The sequence below is a fragment of the Hypanus sabinus genome, chromosome 1 (assembly GCF_030144855.1).
Source record: "Hypanus sabinus isolate sHypSab1 chromosome 1, sHypSab1.hap1, whole genome shotgun sequence".
In the NCBI taxonomy this organism is placed as follows: Eukaryota; Metazoa; Chordata; class Chondrichthyes; order Myliobatiformes; family Dasyatidae; genus Hypanus; species Hypanus sabinus.
This window is the reverse complement of record NC_082706.1, coordinates 4,715,098-4,732,947: the sequence shown is the minus strand read 5'-3', so window position 1 is coordinate 4,732,947 and position 17,850 is coordinate 4,715,098. Positions and strand designations below refer to the sequence as shown.

General features: G+C 54.1%; 1 protein-coding gene across 4 annotated transcripts in view; it reads right to left on the bottom strand.

Annotated features, from left to right (window-relative positions):
• sorbs3 (sorbin and SH3 domain containing 3) overlaps positions 1-17,850 on the bottom strand; it is a 93,843-nt gene that overhangs the window by 17,302 nt on the left and 58,691 nt on the right. For all 4 annotated transcript variants that reach the window (XR_009510720.1, XM_059962280.1, XM_059962342.1 and 1 more), the window contains one exon: positions 10,730-10,776. Coding sequence is in view for 3 of the 4 variants with exons in the window: in XM_059962280.1 (XP_059818263.1) it covers positions 10,730-10,776 (47 nt within the window). In the remaining variant the exon portion in view is untranslated. The remainder of the gene's footprint in view (positions 1-10,729; positions 10,777-17,850) is intronic.

Sequence of the window (17,850 nt, the reverse complement as noted above, 5' to 3'; positions counted from 1 at the left end):
ACCGCCCTGTGCAACTGCTCCCCGATTTCATCACCTGCAGACCCCAGTCAGTGCAGATTGGCAATGACATCTCCTCAATCTCCATCAGCGCAGGTGTGGGCTTAGTCCGCTGCTCTACGCACTTTGCACACGTGACTGTGTGGCTAAGCACAGCTCCAATGCCGCGTTTGAGTTTGCTCACTGTTGGCTGAATCAAATGTGGTGACAAACCAGCATACATTGAAATTCTGGCTGAGTGAGGCCACTACAACTGCCTCTCACTCAATGTCAGCAAGGCCAAAGAGCTGAGCAGGTGACTTCAGAGGAGGAAACCAGAGATGAATGAGTCAGACCTCATCAGGGATTGGGAGTGGACAGGGGTCGGGAAACTCCTGGGTGTCAATTACCATAGCACTGGAGAGAGATAGGAACAGACAAATTGGGAAAACATTTAATTGGGGTCGGGGAAAATATGATGCTATCAAGCAGGAACTTGGGAGCATAAATTGGGAGCAGATGTTCTCAGGGAAATGCACGGCAGAAATGTGGCAAATGTTCAGGGAAAACTTGCTTGGCATTCTGCATAGATCTGTTCCACTGAGGCAGGGAAAAAGTACCACGGTGTACAAGACTAGCAAAGTAAAAAAGAAAAGCTTACGAAAGGTTCAAGAAACTAGATAACTAATACAGTTCGAGAAAATTAGAAGTTTGCCAGGAAGGAAATGAAGAATGAAATTAGGAGAGCGAGAAGGGACCAGGAGATGGCATTGGCGAGCAGGGTGAAGTAACCCTGACACACGGTGACACCGACACCCCCCACCCCTCACTGTGACACTGACACCCCCCACCCCTCACTGTGACACTGACACCCCACACCTCTCACTGTGACACTGACACCCCACACCTCTCACTGTGACACTGACACCCCCCCACCCCTCACTGTGACACCGACACACCCCACACCTCACTGTGACACTGACACCCCCCACCTCTCACTGTGACACCGACACCCCACCTCTCACTGTGACACTGACACCCCACACCTCTCACTGTGACACTGACACCCCCCCACCCCTCACTGTGACACCGACACACCCCACACCTCACTGTGACACTGACACCCCCCACCTCTCACTGTGACACCGACACCCCACCTCTCACTGTGACACCGACACACCCCACACCTCACTGTGACACCGACACCCCACACCTCACTGTGACACCGACACACTCCACACACCCCTCACTGTGACACTGACACACCCCTCACTGTGACACTGACACAACCCACACCGTGACACTGACACACCCAACACCCTTCACTGTGACACCGACACACCCCACACCGCTCACTGTGACACTGACACCCCCCACCTCTCACTGTGACACCGACACACCCCACACCCCTCACTGTGACACTGACACCCCCCACCCCACACTGTGACACTGACACACTCCACACCTCTCACTGTGACACCGACACCCCACACCTCACTGTGACACCGACACACTCCACACACCCCTCACTGTGACACTGACACACCCCTCACTGTGACACTGACACAACCCACACCGTGACACTGACACACCCAACACCCCTCACTGTGACACCGATACACCCCACACCCCTCACTGTGACACTGACACACCCCACACCCCTCACTGTGACACCAATGCACCCGACACCCCTCACTGTGACACTGACACACCCCACACCCCTCACTGTGACACTGACACCCCCCACCTCTCACTGTGACACTGACACCCCCCACCTCTCACTGTGACACTGACACCCCCCACCTCTCACTGTGACACTGACACCCCACACCCCTCACTGTGACACTGACATACTCCACACCTCTCACTGTGACACTGACACCCCACACCCCTCACTGTGACACCGACACCCCACACCCCTCACTGTGACACCGACACCCCCCACCTCTCACTGTGACACTGACACCCCCCACCTCTCACTGTGACACTGACACCCCCCACCTCTCACTGTGACACTGACACCCCCCACCCCTCACTGTGACACTGACACCCCACACCTCTCACGGTGACACTGACACCCCCCACCTCTCACTGTGACACTGACACCCCCCACCTCTCACTGTGACACTGACACCCCCCACCCCTCACTGTGACACTGACACCCCACACCTCTCACTGTGACACTGACACCCCACACCTCTCACTGTGACACCGACACACCCCACACCCCTCACTGTAACACTGACACCCCACACCCCTCACTGTGACACTGACACCCCCCACCCCTCACTGTGACACTGACACCCCACACCTCTCACTGTGACACTGACACCCCCCACCTCTCACTGTGACACCGACACCCCACCTCTCACTGTGACACCGACACACCCCACACCCCTCACTGAGACACCGACACACCCCACACCTCACTGTGACACTGACACCCCCCACCTCTCACTGTGACACCGACACCCCACACCTCACTGTGACACCGACACACTCCACACACCCCTCACTGTGACACTGACACACCCCTCACTGTGACACTGACACAACCCACACCGTGACACTGACACACCCAACACCCTTCACTGTGACACTGACACCCCCCACCTCTCACTGTGACACCGACACACCCCACACCCCTCACTGTGACACTGACACCCCCCACCTCTCACTGTGACACCGACACACCCCACACCCCTCACTGTGACACTGACACCCCCCACCCCACACTGTGACACTGACACACTCCACACCTCTCACTGTGACACTGACACCCCCCACCTCACTGTGACACCGATACACCCCACACCCCTCACTGTGACACTGACACACCCCACACCCCTCACTGTGACACTGACATACTCCACACCTCTCACTGTGACACTGACACCCCACACCCCTCACTGTGACACCGACACCCCACACCCCTCACTGTGACACTGACACACCCCACACCCCTCACTGTGACACCGATACACCCCACACCTCTCACTGTGACACTGACACACTCCACACCCCTCCCTGTGACACTGACACACTCCACACCTCTCACTGTGACACTGACACACCCCACACCCATCACTGTGACACTGACACACCCCACACCCCTCACTGTGACACTGACACACCCCACACCCCTCACTGTGACACCAGCACACCCCACACCCCTCACTGTGACACCGATACACCCCACACCTCTCACTGTGACACTGACACACTCCACACCGCTCACTGTGACACTGACACACTCCACACCTCTCACTGTGACACTGACACACCCCAAACCCATCACTGTGACACTGACACACTCCACACCTCTCACTGTGACACTGACACACCCCACACCCATCACTGTGACACTGACACACCCCTCACTGTGACACTGACACAACCCACACCGTGACACTGACACACCCCACACCCATCACTGTGACACTGACACACCCCTCACTGTGACACTGACACAACCCACACCGTGACACTGACACACTCCACACCCCTCACTGTGACACTGACACACTCCACACCTCTCACTGTGACACTGACACACCCCACACCCATCACTGTGACACTGACACACCCCACACCCCTCACTGTGACACTGACACACTCCACACACTCACTGTGACACTGACACCCCACAACCCTCACTGTGACACTGACATACTCCACACCTCTCACTGTGACACTGACACCCCTCACCCCTCACTGTGACACCGACACCCACACCCCTCACTGTGACACTGACACCCCACACCCCTCACTGTGACACCGACACCCCACACCCCTCACTGTGACACTGACACACCCCACACCCCTCACTGTGACACCGATACACCCCACACCTCTCACTGTGACACTGACACACCCCACACCCATCACTGTGACACTGACACACCCCTCACTGTGACACTGACACAACCCACACCGTGACACTGACACACCCCACACCCATCACTCTGACACTGACACACCCCTCACTGTGACACTGACACAACCCACACCGTGACACTGACACACTCCACACCCCTCACTGTGACACTGACACACTCCACACCTCTCACTGTGACACTGACACACCCCACACCCATCACTGTGACACTGACACACCCCACACCCCTCACTGTGACACTGACACACTCCACACCTCTCACTGTGACACTGACACACCCCTCACTGTGACACTGACACAACCCACACCGTGACACTGACACACCCAACACCCCTCACTGTGACACTGACACTCCACACCCCTCACTGTGACACTGACACCCCACACCCCTCTCTGTGACACCGACACCCCACACCCCTCACTGTGACACCGATACACCCCACACCCCTCACTGTGACACTGACAGACCCCACACCCCTCTCTGTGACACTGACACACCCCACACCCCTCACTGTGACACTGACACCCCACACCCCTCTGTGACACCGACACACCCCACACTCCTCACTGTGACACCGACACCCCACACCCCTCACTGTGACACTGACACCCCACACCCCTCACTGTGACACTGATACACCCCACCCCCCTCACTGTGACACCGACACACTCCACACCTCTCACTGTGACACTGACACACTCCACACCTCTCACTGTAACACTGACACCCCACACTCCTCACTGTGACACCGATACACCCCACACTCCTCACTGTGACACTGACACACCCCACACCCCTCACTGTGACACTGACACACCCCACACACCTCACTGTGACACTGACACCCGACACCCCTCACTGTGACACTGACACACCCCACACCCCTCACTGTGACACTGACACACCCCACACCCCTCACTGTGACACTGACACCCCACACCCCTCACTGTGACACCGATACACCCCACACCCCTCACTGTGACACTGTCACACCCCACACCCCTCACTGTGACACTGACACCCCACACCCCTCACTGTGACACCGATACACCCCACACCCCTCACTGTGACACCGACACACCCCACACCCCTCACTGTGACACTGACACCCCACACCCCTCACTGTGACACCGACACACCCCACACCTCACTGTGACACCGACACACCCCACACCCCTCCCTGTGACACCGACACTCTCCACACACCTCACTGTGACACTGACACCCCACACCCCTCACTGACACCGACACACCCCACACCCCTCACTGTGACACCGACACTCTCCACACACCTCACTGTGACACTGACACCCCACACCCCTCACTGACACCGACACACCCCACACCCCTCACTGTGACACCGACACACCCCACACCCCTCACTGTGACACCGATACACCCCACAACCCTCACTGTGACACTGACACCCCACAACCCTCACTGTGACACCGACACCACACACCTCTCACTGTGACACCGATACACCCCACACCTCTCACTGTGACACTGACACACTCCACACCTCTCACTGTGACACTGACACACCCCACACCCCTCACTGTGACACTGACACACCCCTCACTGTGACACTGACACAACCCACACCGTGACACTGACACACCCCACACCCCTCACTGTGACACCGACACCCCACACCCCTCACTGTGACACCGATACACCCCACACCCCTCACTGTAACACTGACACCCCACACCTCACTGTGACACTGACACCCCACACCCCTCACTGTGACACCGATGCACCCCACACACCCCTCACTGTGACACTGACACCCCACACCTCACTGTGACACTGACACCAGACACCCCTCACTGTGACACCGACACACCCCACACCCCTCACTGTGACACTGACACCCCACACCTCACTGTGACACTGACACCCCCCACCTCACTGTGACACTGACACACCACACCCCTCACTGTGACACCGACATCCCACACCTCTCACTGTGACAACGACACACCCCACACCCCTCACTGTGACACTGACACCCCACACCCTTCACTGTGACACTGACACCCCACACCTCTCACTGTGACACTGACACCCCACACCCCTCACTGTGACATCGACACTCCCCACACCCCTCTGTGACACCGACACACCCCACACTCCTCACTGTGACACCAGCACACCCCACACACCCCTCACTGTGACACCGACACTCCCCACACCCCTCTGTGACACCGACACACCCCACACCCCTCACTGTGACACCGACACACCCCACACTCCTCACTGTGACACCGACACTCTCCACACACCTCACTGTGACACTGACACCCCACACCCCTCCCCGTGACACCGATACACCCCACACCCCTCACGGTGACACCGATACACCCCACACCCCTCACGGTGACACCGACACACCCCACACCCCTCACTGTGACACCGATACATCCCACACCCCTCACGGTGACACTGACACACCCCACACCCCTCACTGTGACACCGATACACCCCACACCCCTCACTGTGACACCGACACACCCCTCACTGTGACACTGACACACCCAACACCCATCACTGTGACACTGACACACCCCTCACTGTGAAACTGACACACCCCACACCCCTCACTGTGACACTGACACCCCACACCCCTCACTGTGACACCGATACACCCCACACCCCTCACTGTGACACCGACACCCCACACCCCTCACTGTGACACTGACACACCCCATCCCCCACTTTGACACCGACACCCCACACCCCTCACTGTGACACTGACACACCCCACACCCCTCACTGCAACACCGACACCCCACACCCCTCACTGTGACACTGACACCCCACACTCCTCACTGTGACACTGACACCCCACACCTCTCACTGTGACACCGATACACCCCTCACCCCTCACTGTGACACTGACATCCCACAACTCTCACTTTGACACCGACACCCCACACCCCTCACTGCAACACCGACACCCCACACCCCTCACTGTGACACCGATACACCCCTCACCCCTCACTGTGACACTGACATCCCACACCCCTCACTGCAACACCGACACCCCACACCCCTCACTGTGACACTGACACCCCACACCCCTCACTGTGACACCGATACACCCCTCACCCCTCACTGTGACACTGACATCCCACACCCCTCACTGTGACACCGACACCCCACACCTCTCACTGTGACAACGACACACCACACCCCTCACTGTGACACCGATACACCCCACACCCCTCACTGTGACACTGACACCCCACACCCCTCACTGTGACAACGACACACCACACCCCTCACTGTGACACCGATACACCCCACACCCCTCACTGTGACACTGACACCCCACACCCCTCACTGTGACAACGACACACCACACCCCTCACTGTGACACCGATACACCCCACACCCCTCACTGTGACACTGACACCCCACACCCCTCACTGTGACAACGACACACCACACCCCTCACTGTGACAATGACACACCCCACACCCCTCACTGTGACACCGATACACCCCACACCCCTCACTGTGACACTGACACACCCCATCCCCCACTTTGACACCGACACCCCACACCCCTCACTGTGTCACTGACACTCTCCACACACCTCACTGTGACACTGACACACCCCACACCCCTCACTGTGACACCAATACACCCCACACCACTCACTGTGACACTGACACCCCACACCCCTCACTGCGACACTGACACACCCCACACCCCTCACTGTGACACTGACACACTCCACACCCCTCACTGTGACACTGACACACTCCACACCTTTCACTGTGTCACTGACACACCCCACACCCATCACTGTGACACTGACACACCCCTCACTGTGACACTGACACACCCCATCCCCCACTTTGACACCGACACCCCACACCCCTCACTGTGTCACTGACACTCTCCACACACCTCACTGTGTCACTGACACACCCCACACCCCTCACTGTGACACCAATACACCCCACACCACTCACTGTGACACTGACACCCCACACCCCTCACTGCGACACTGACACACCCCACACCCCTCACTGTGACACTGACACCCCACACCCCTCACTGTGTCACTGACACACCCCACACCCCTCACTGTGACACCAATACACCCCACACCACTCACTGTGACACTGACACCCCACACCCCTCACTGCGACACTGACACACCCCACACCCCTCACTGTGACACTGACACACTCCACACCTTTCACTGTGTCACTGACACACCCCACACCCATCACTGTGACACTGACACACCCCTCACTGTGACACTGACACATCCCACACCGTGACACTGACACACCCCACACCCCTCACTGTGACACCGACACCCCACACCCCTCACTGTGACACCGATACACCCCACACCCCTCACTGTAACACTGACACCCCACACCTCACTGTGACACTGACACCCCACTTCCCTCACTGTGACACCGACACCACACACCCCTCACTGTGACACTGACACACCACACACCCCTCACTGAGACACTGACACACCCCACACCCCTCACTGTGACACTGACATCCCACACCCCTCACTGTGACACTGATACACCCCTCACCCCTCACTGTGACACTGACACACCCCACACCCCTCACTGTGACACTGACACACCCCACACCCCTCACTGTGACACTGACACCCCACACCCCTCACTGTGACACTGACACCCCACACCCCTCACGGTGACACTGACACACCCCACACCCCTCACTGTGACACTGACACCCCACACCCCTCACTGTGACACTGACACACCCCTCACCCCTCACTGTGACACTGACACCCCACACCCCTCACTGTGACACCGACACACCCCACACTCCTCACTGTGACACCAGCACACCCCACACACCCCTCACTGTGACACCGATACACCCCACACCCCTCACTGTAACACTGACACACCCCACACCCCTCACTGAGACACTGACACACCCCACACCCCTCACTGTGACACTGACACCCCACACCCCTCACTGTGACACCGACACTCCCCACACCCCTCTGTGACACTGACACACCCCACACTCCTCACTGTGACACCGACACTCTCCACACACCTCACTGTGACACTGACACCCCACAACCCCTCCCCGTGACACCGATACACCCCACACCCCTCACGGTGACACTGACACACCCCACACCCCTCACGGTGACACTGACACACCCCACACCCCTCACTGTGACACTGACACCCCACACCCCTCACTGACACCGACACACCCCACACCCCTCACTGTGACACTGACACACCCCACACCCCTCACTGTGACACTGACACCCCACACCCCTCACTGTGACACCGACACACCCCTCACTGTGACACTGACACACCCAACACCCATCACTGTGACACTGACACACCCCTCACTGTGAAACTGACACACCCCACACCCCTCACTGTGACACTGACACCCCACACCCCTCACTGTGACACCGATACACCCCACACCCCTCACTGTGACACCGACACCCCACACCCCTCACTGTGACACTGACACACCCCATCCCCCACTTTGACACCGACACCCCACACCCCTCACTGTGACACTGACACACCCCACACCCCTCACTGCAACACCGACACCCCACACCCCTCACTGTGACACTGACACCCCACACCCCTCACTGTGACACCGATACACCCCTCACCCCTCACTGTGACACTGACATCCCACAACTCTCACTGTGACACTGACACACCCCATCCCCCACTTTGACACCGACACCCCACACCCCTCACTGTGACACTGACACACCCCACACCCCTCACTGCAACACCGACACCCCACACCCCTCACTGTGACACTGACACCCCACACCCCTCACTGTGACACCGATACACCCCACACCCCTCACTGTGACACTGACATCCCACACCCCTCACTGTGACACTGACATCCCACACCTCACTGTGACACCGACATCCCACACCTCTCACTGTGACAACGACACACCCCACACCCCTCACTGTGACACTGACACCCCACACCCCTCACTGTGACAACGACACACCACACCCCTCACTGTGACACCGACACACCCCACACACCCCTCACTGTGACACTGACACCCCACACCTCACTGTGACACTGACACCCCACACCCCTCACTGTGACACTGACACCCCACACCTCACTGTGACACTGACACCAGACACCCCTCACTGTGACACCGACACACCACACCCCTCACTGTGACAACGACACACCCCACACCCCTCACTGTGACACTGACACCCCACACCCCTCACTGTGACACTAACACCCCACACCCCTCACTGTGACACCGATACACCCCACACCCCTCACTGTGACACTGACACCCCACACCTCACTGTGACACTGACACCAGACACCCCTCACTGTGACACCGACACACCCCACACCCCTCACTGTGACACTGACACACCCCTCACTGTGACACTGACAACCCCACACCCCTCACTGTGACACCGACACACCACACCCCTCACTGTGACACTGACACACCCCTCACTGTGACACTGACAACCCCACACCGCTCACTGTGACACCGACACACCCCTCACTATCACACTGACACACCCCGTACCCCTTACAGAAACACTCTGACACATCTCACATCGTGTACACACGTAGGGTTGTACATGTAACAGCTGTAATTCGGGGGGTGGAAATGGGAGGGAACATGCAGACCAATAAATATTTCCTCAGTCTGGGTCTGTCTGCGTGGACTGTGGACTCGGACAGAAGAGTTACTGAAGCAACACTTCGACAAGTCTCCCGCTCAGTGTTATAGCCCCCCCCCCCCCCCCCCGCTTCTCTGTCCACACCACACCTGCTCAACTTACCTGGTGCTCCGGAGCTCTCCGTCCACCTGCCGGTTCTCCGAGCTTCCCTGGAAAAGAGCAGAGACAGAAACGTGTCAGAGGATACGAGCCTGGAACCCAGAAGAGACAGGCTGGAATGAGTGGAATGGGGAATTCTTGGAAGCTCTCAGTGCGTGACACTGTCAGCCAGCATGTCTGTACAGGGTCCTAAGCTCCACCCTGTTTCACATCAGAATCAATAAACTAATTCTATTCGCATAAGATGCAGTCACTTGCCTCTGTTCCACAGCAGTCATGCTTGCCTGTTTCACATCATTAACCCATGAGGTTGCTCGTCTACATGTATTTGGTGGAATGTGGGAAGCGGTAATTACTTAGTGTCTAATCTGTGCTCCGGGAGCTTGTGATAGGGCAAAATAAAGCAAGATTTACTGGTATCTAATCTGCACTGTGCATAACCCAGTGACGCAATGGTGCAGAGAATCATGGGCACCCGCCTCCTCACTATCAAGGGCAACTTCAAAAACCAATGCCTCGAAAAGTGACCTTCATCACACACACTACATCACTGCTTTGTTCTCTTTCTGCACTGCTTTTTTAAAAAGCTCTTATTGTAACTTGTATTCATTTGAATGTATTGAACTTTGTACTGCTCTTGCACAACAAACTTCATACCATACATCAGTGATAATAAACCCGCCTGTCTCGCCACTGTTCGGCATCTAACCAATTCCGTACCCATTGGAAATGCAGACAGCCTTGTTAAGCGAATCAACTGATTCCGGAGCAGCATAGCCTCAGGAGACCGGTTCCTTTCAGTTACCGGGCTGGCAAGCAGGATGCCAGTGGTACTGAGGCCTGTAAACCAGGCTCCGTCTGAGACGGGGTGAGACCGAGACTGAGACGGGGTGAGACTGAGACGGGGTGAGACTGAGACGGGGTGAGACCGAGACGGGGTGAGACCGAGACTGAGACGGGGTGAGACCGAGACTGAGACAGGGTGAGACCGAGACTGAGACAGGGTGAGACCGAGACGGGGTGAGACCGAGACGGGGTGAGACCGAGACGGGGTGAGACCGAGACGGGGTGAGACCGAGACGGGGTGAGACCGAGACGGGGTGAGACCGAGACGGGGTGAGACCGAGACGGGGTGAGACCGAGACAGAGTGAGACCGAGACAGAGTGAGACCGAGACCGAGACAGAGTGAGACCGAGACCGAGACAGAGTGAGACCGAGACCGAGACAGAGTGAGACCGAGACCGAGACAGAGTGAGACCGAGACAGAGTGAGACCGAGACAGGGTGAGACCGAGACAGGGTGAGACCGAGACAGGGTGAGACCGAGACAGGGTGAGACCGAGACAGAGTGAGACCGAGACAGAGTGAGACCGAGACAGAGTGAGACTGAGACGGGGTGAGACCGAGACAGAGTGAGACTGAGATAGGGTGAGACTGAGACTGAGACAGGATGAGACTGAGACTGAGACAGGGTGAGACTGAGACTGAGACAGGGTGAGACTGAGACTGAGACAGGGTGAGACCGAGACAGAGTGAGACTGAGACTGAGACGGGGTGAGACTGAGACAGAGTGAGACTGAGACGGGGTGAGACGGAGACTGAGATGGGGTGAGACTGAGACTGAGACAGGGTGAGACTGAGACTGAGACGGGGTGAGACCAAGACAGAGTGCGACTGAGACTGAGACGGGGTGAGACTGAGACTGAGACGGGGTGAGACTGAGACTGAGACGGGGTGAGACTGAGACTGAGACGGGGTGAGACCGAGACAGAGTGCGACTGAGACTGAGACGGGGTGAGACTGAGACTGAGATGGGGTGAGACTGAGACTGAGACAGGGTGAGACTGAGACTGAGACGGGGTGAGACCAAGACAGAGTGAAACTGAGACTGAGATGGGGTGAGACCGAGACTGAGATGGGGTGAGACCGAGCCTCCCGGATGTCCACATCTGCGCCAGGTGCGCCGAACTGCAGCTCCTGAGGGACCGAGTTAGGGAACTGGAGCTGCAGCTCGATGACCTTCGCCTGGTCAGGGAGAGTGAGGAGGTGATAGAGAGGAGTTACAGGCAGGTGGTCACACCAGGGCCACGGGAGGCAGATAGGTGGGTTACAGTCAGGAAGGGGAAGAGGCAGGTACTAGAGAGTACCCCAGTGGCTGTACTTCTTGACAATAAGTACTCATGTTTGAGTACTGTTGGGAGGGACAGCCTACCTGGTGGGAGTGACAGTGGCCGAGCCTCCGGCACAGAGGATGGCTCTGTAGCTCAGAAGGGTAGGGATAGAAGAAAGAGGACCATAGTAATAGGGGACTCGATAGTCAGGGGTTCAGACAGGCATTTCTGTGGAGGTGACCGGGAGTCCCGGATGGTAATTTGCCTCCCTGGTGCCAGGGCTCGGGACGTTTCTGACCGTGTCCAAGATATCCTGAAGTGGGAGGGTGAAGAGCCAGAGGTCGTGGTACATGTAGGTACCAATGACATAGGAAGGAAAGGGGAAGAGGTCCTGAAACGAGAGTATAGGGAGTTAGGAAGGCAGTTAAGAAGAAGGACCGCAAAGGTAGTAATCTCGGGATTACTGCCTGTGCCACGCGACAGTGAGAGTAGGAATGGAATTAGGTGGAGGATGAATGCGTGGCTGTGGGATTGGAGCAGGAGGCAGGAATTCAAGTTTCTGAATCATTGGGACCTCTTCTGGGGCAGGCGTGACCTGTTCAAGAAGGACGGGTTACACTTGAATTGTGGGGGGACCAATATCCTAGCGGGGAGGTTTGCTAGGGCTACAGGGCGGACTTTAAACTAGTAAGATGGGGGGGCAGGAGACTATTTGAGGAGACTATGGGAGAGGAGGTTAGTTCACCAGTGGAGCAAGTAAATAGACAGTGTGTGAGGGAGGAAAGGCAGGTGATGGAGAAGGGATGCGCTCAGCCCGAAGATGTAGGGGAGAAGAAAGAAAAGGATAATAAATTTGAATGCATTGTTAGGGATGGAAAGAGAGGAGGAGATGGAGAGTATCTTAAATGTATCTATTTTATTGCTAGGAGCATTGTAAGAAAGGTGGATGAGCTTAAAGCGTGGATTGATACCTGGAATTATGATGTTGTAGCTATTAGTGAAACATAGTTGCAGGAAGGGTGTGATTGGCAACTAAATATTCCTGGATTTAGTTGCTTCAGGTGTGATAGAGTAGGAGGGGCCAGAGGAGGAGGTGTTGCATTGCTTGTCCGAGAAAATCTTATGGCGGTGCTTTGGAAGGATAGATTAGAGAGCTCCTCTAGGGAGGCCATTTGGGTGGAATTGAAGAATGGGAAAGGTGCAGTAACACTGATAGGAGTGTATTATAGGCCACCTAATGGGGCGCGTGAGTTGGAAGAGAAAATGTGTAAGGAGATAGCAGATATTTGTAGTAAACACAAGGTGGTGATTGTGGGAGATTTTAATTTTCCACACGTAGACTGGGAAGCTCATTCTGTAAAAGGGCTGGATGGTTTAGAGTTTGTGAAATGTGTGCAGGATAGTTTTTTGCAACAATACATAGAAGTACCGACTAGAGATGGGGCAGTGTTGGATCTCCTGTTAGGGAATGCGATAGGTCAGCTGACAGATGTATATGTTGGGGAGCACTTCGGGTCCAGTGATCACAATAGCATTAGCTTCAATATAATTATGGAGAAGGACAGGACTGGACCTAGAGTTGAGATTTTTGATTGGAGAAAGGCTAACTTTGAGGGGATGAGAAGGGATTTAGAGAGAGTGGATTGGGTCAAGTTGTTTTATGGGAAGGATGTAATAGAGAAATGGAGGTCATTTAAGGGTGAAATTATGAGGGTACAGAATCTTTATGTTCCTGTTAGGGTGAAAGGAAAGGTTAAAGGTTTGAAAGCACCATGGTTTTCAAGGGATATTAGAAATTTGGTTCAGAAAAAGAGGGATGTCTACAATAGATATAGGCAGCATGGAGTAAAGGAATTGCTCGAGGAATATAAAGAATGTAAAAGGAATCTTAAGAAAGAGATTAGAAAAGCTAAAAGAAGATACGAGGTTGGTTTGGCAAATAAGGTGAAAGTAAATCCGAAAGGTTTCTACAGTTATATTAAAAGCAAGAGGATAGTGAGGGATAAAATTGGCCTCTTAGAGAATCAGAGTGGTCAGCTATGTGTGGAACCGAAGGAGATGGGAGAGATTTTGAATGATTTCTTCTCTTCGGTATTCACTAAGGAGAAGGATATTGAATTGTCTAAGGTGTGGGAAACAAGTAAGGAAGTTATGGAACCTATGACAATTAAAGAGGTGGAGGTACTGGCGCTTTTAAGAAATTTAAAAGTGGATAAATCTCCGGGTCCTGACAGGATATTCCCCAGGACCTTGAGGGAAGTTTGTGTAGAAATAGCAGGAGCTCTGACGGAGATCTTTAAGATGTCATTAGAAACGGGGATTGTGCCGGAGGATTGGCGTATTGCTCATGTGGTTCCATTGTTTAAAAAGGGTTCTAGAAGGAAGCCTAGCAATTATAGACCTATCAGTTTGACATCAGTGGTGGGTAAATTAATGGAAAGTATTCTTAGAGATAGTATTTATAATTATCTGGATAGACGGGATCTGATTAGAAGTAGCCAGCATGGATTTGTGCGTGGAAGGTCATGTTTGACTAACCTTATTGAATTTTTTGAAGAAGTTACGAGGAATGTTGACGAGGGTAAGGCAGTGGATGTAGTCTATATGGACTTCAGCAAAGCCTTTGACAAAGTTCCACATGGAAGGTTAGTTAAGAAGGTTCAGTCGTTAGGTATTAATGCTGGAGTAATAAAATGGATTCAACAGTGGCTAGATGGGAGATGCCAGAGAGTAGTGGTGGATAATTGTTTATCGGGATGGAGGCCGGTGACTAGCGGGGTGCCTCAGGGATCTGTTTTGGGCCCAATGTTGTTTGTAATATACATAAATGATCTGGATGATGGGGTGGTAAATTGGATTAGTAAGTATGCCGATGATACTAAGGTAGGAGGTGTTGTGGGTAATGAGGTGGATTTTCAAAGCTTGCAGGGAGATTTATGCCGGTTAGAAGAATGGGCTGAACGTTGGCAGATGGAGTTTAATGCTGAGAAGTGTGAGGTTCTACATTTTGGCAGGAATAATCCAAATAGAACATACAGAGTATTGAGGAATGCAGAGGAACAGAGAGATCTAGGAATAACTGTGCATAGTTCCCTGAAAGTGGAGTCTCATGTAGATAGGGTGGTGAAGAGGGCTTTTGGAACGCTGGCCTTTATAAATCAAAGCATTGAGTACAGAAGTTGGGATGTAATGCTAAAGTTGTACAAGGCATTGGTAAGGCCAAATTTGGAATATTGTGTGCAGTTCTGGTCACCGAATTATAGGAAAGATATCAATAAATTAGAGAGAGTGCAGAGACGATTTACTAGGATGTTACCTGGGTTTCAGCAATTAAGTTACAGAGAAAGGTTGAACAAGTTAGGTCTCTATTGATTGGAACGTAGAAGGTTGAGGGGGGGATTTGATCGAGGTATTTAAAATTTTGAGAGGGATAGATAGAGTTGACGTGAACAGGCTGTTTCCATTGAGAGTAGGGGAGATTCAAACTAGAGGACATGATTTGAGAGTTAGGGGGCAGAAGTTTAAGGGAAACACGAGGGGGTATTTCTTTACTCAAAGAGTGATAGCTGTGTGGAATGAGCTTCCTGTAGAAGTAGTAGAGGCCAGTTCAGTTGTGTCATTTAAGGTAAAATTGGATAGGTATATGGACAGGAAAGGAGTGGAGGGTTATGGGCTGAGTGCGGGTAGGTGGGACTAGGTGAGATTAAGGGTTCGGCACGGACTAGGAGGGCCAAGATGGCCTGTTTCCGTGCTGTGATTGTTATATGGTTATATGGTTATATGGAGACGGGGTGAGACCGAGATTGAGACTGGGTAAGACTGAGACGGGGTGAGACTGAGACTGAGACGGAGACGAGGTGAGACCGAGACTGTACATTGCATCTGAGTGAAGGTCTAGTTTGTTAGAACCTGAAGAAAAGAGGGAATGTAACAAGGCACGTGAGGGAGCCAAGACCCAAATAAAAGAAAACTCGGCAAGACTTAGCGTCTGTTTTTGCCAGATTCAGCAAACAGGAGGGGATCATAAGCAGATCCTTTTTGGAAGCACTGAGCACTACAAACCAGGAGTCAGCCCTTTAGCCCATTTAGTCTATGCCAATCGGTTATTCTGCCTGCACCTGGACCACAGCCCACCTTACCCTTTCCATCCATGGAACTATCAACTCTCTCTTCAATGTTGAAACCCATCCCACATCTACCACTTCCACTGGCAGCTTATTGCACATTCATAGCCCCCTCTGGAAGTTCCCCCTCGGGTTCCCCTTTCACCCCTAACCCATGACTTCTAGCTGTAGTCCCACCCACCCTCAGTGGGGAAAACTTGTTGCATTTACCGTATCTATACCCGCCTTAATTTTGTACACCTCTATCAAATCTCCCCTCTTTCTCCTGCACTCCAGGGAGTGAGGTCCTAACCTATTCAACTTTTCCCTATAACTCATGACACAAAGGTTGGGGATGTTGTGGATAGTGTGGAGGGCTGTCAGAGGTTACAGCGGGACGTTGGTAGGATGCAAAACTGGGCTGAGAAGTAGCAGATGGAGTTCAACCCAGATAAGTGTGAAGTAGTTCATTTTGGTAGGTCAAATATGATGGCAGAATATAGTATTAATGGTAAGACTCTTGGCAGTGTGGAGGATCAGAGGGATCTTGGGATCTGAGTCCACAGGATGCTCAAAGCTGCTACGCAAGTTGACTCTGTGATTAAGAAAGCACACTGTGCATCGGCCTTCATCAATCAAGAGGTAATGTTGCAGCTACATAGGACACTGGTCAGATCCCACTTGGAGTACTGTGCTCAGTTCTGGTCACCTCACTACAGGAAGGACATGGAAACCATAGAAAGGGTGCAGAGGAGATTTACAAGGATGTTGCCTGGATTGGGGAGCATGCCTTATGAGAACAGGTTGAGTGAACTCGGCCTTTTTTCCCTGGAGTGACAGAGGATGAGAGGTGACCTGATAGAGGTGTATAAGATGATGAGAGGCATTGATCGTGTGGACAGTCAGAGGC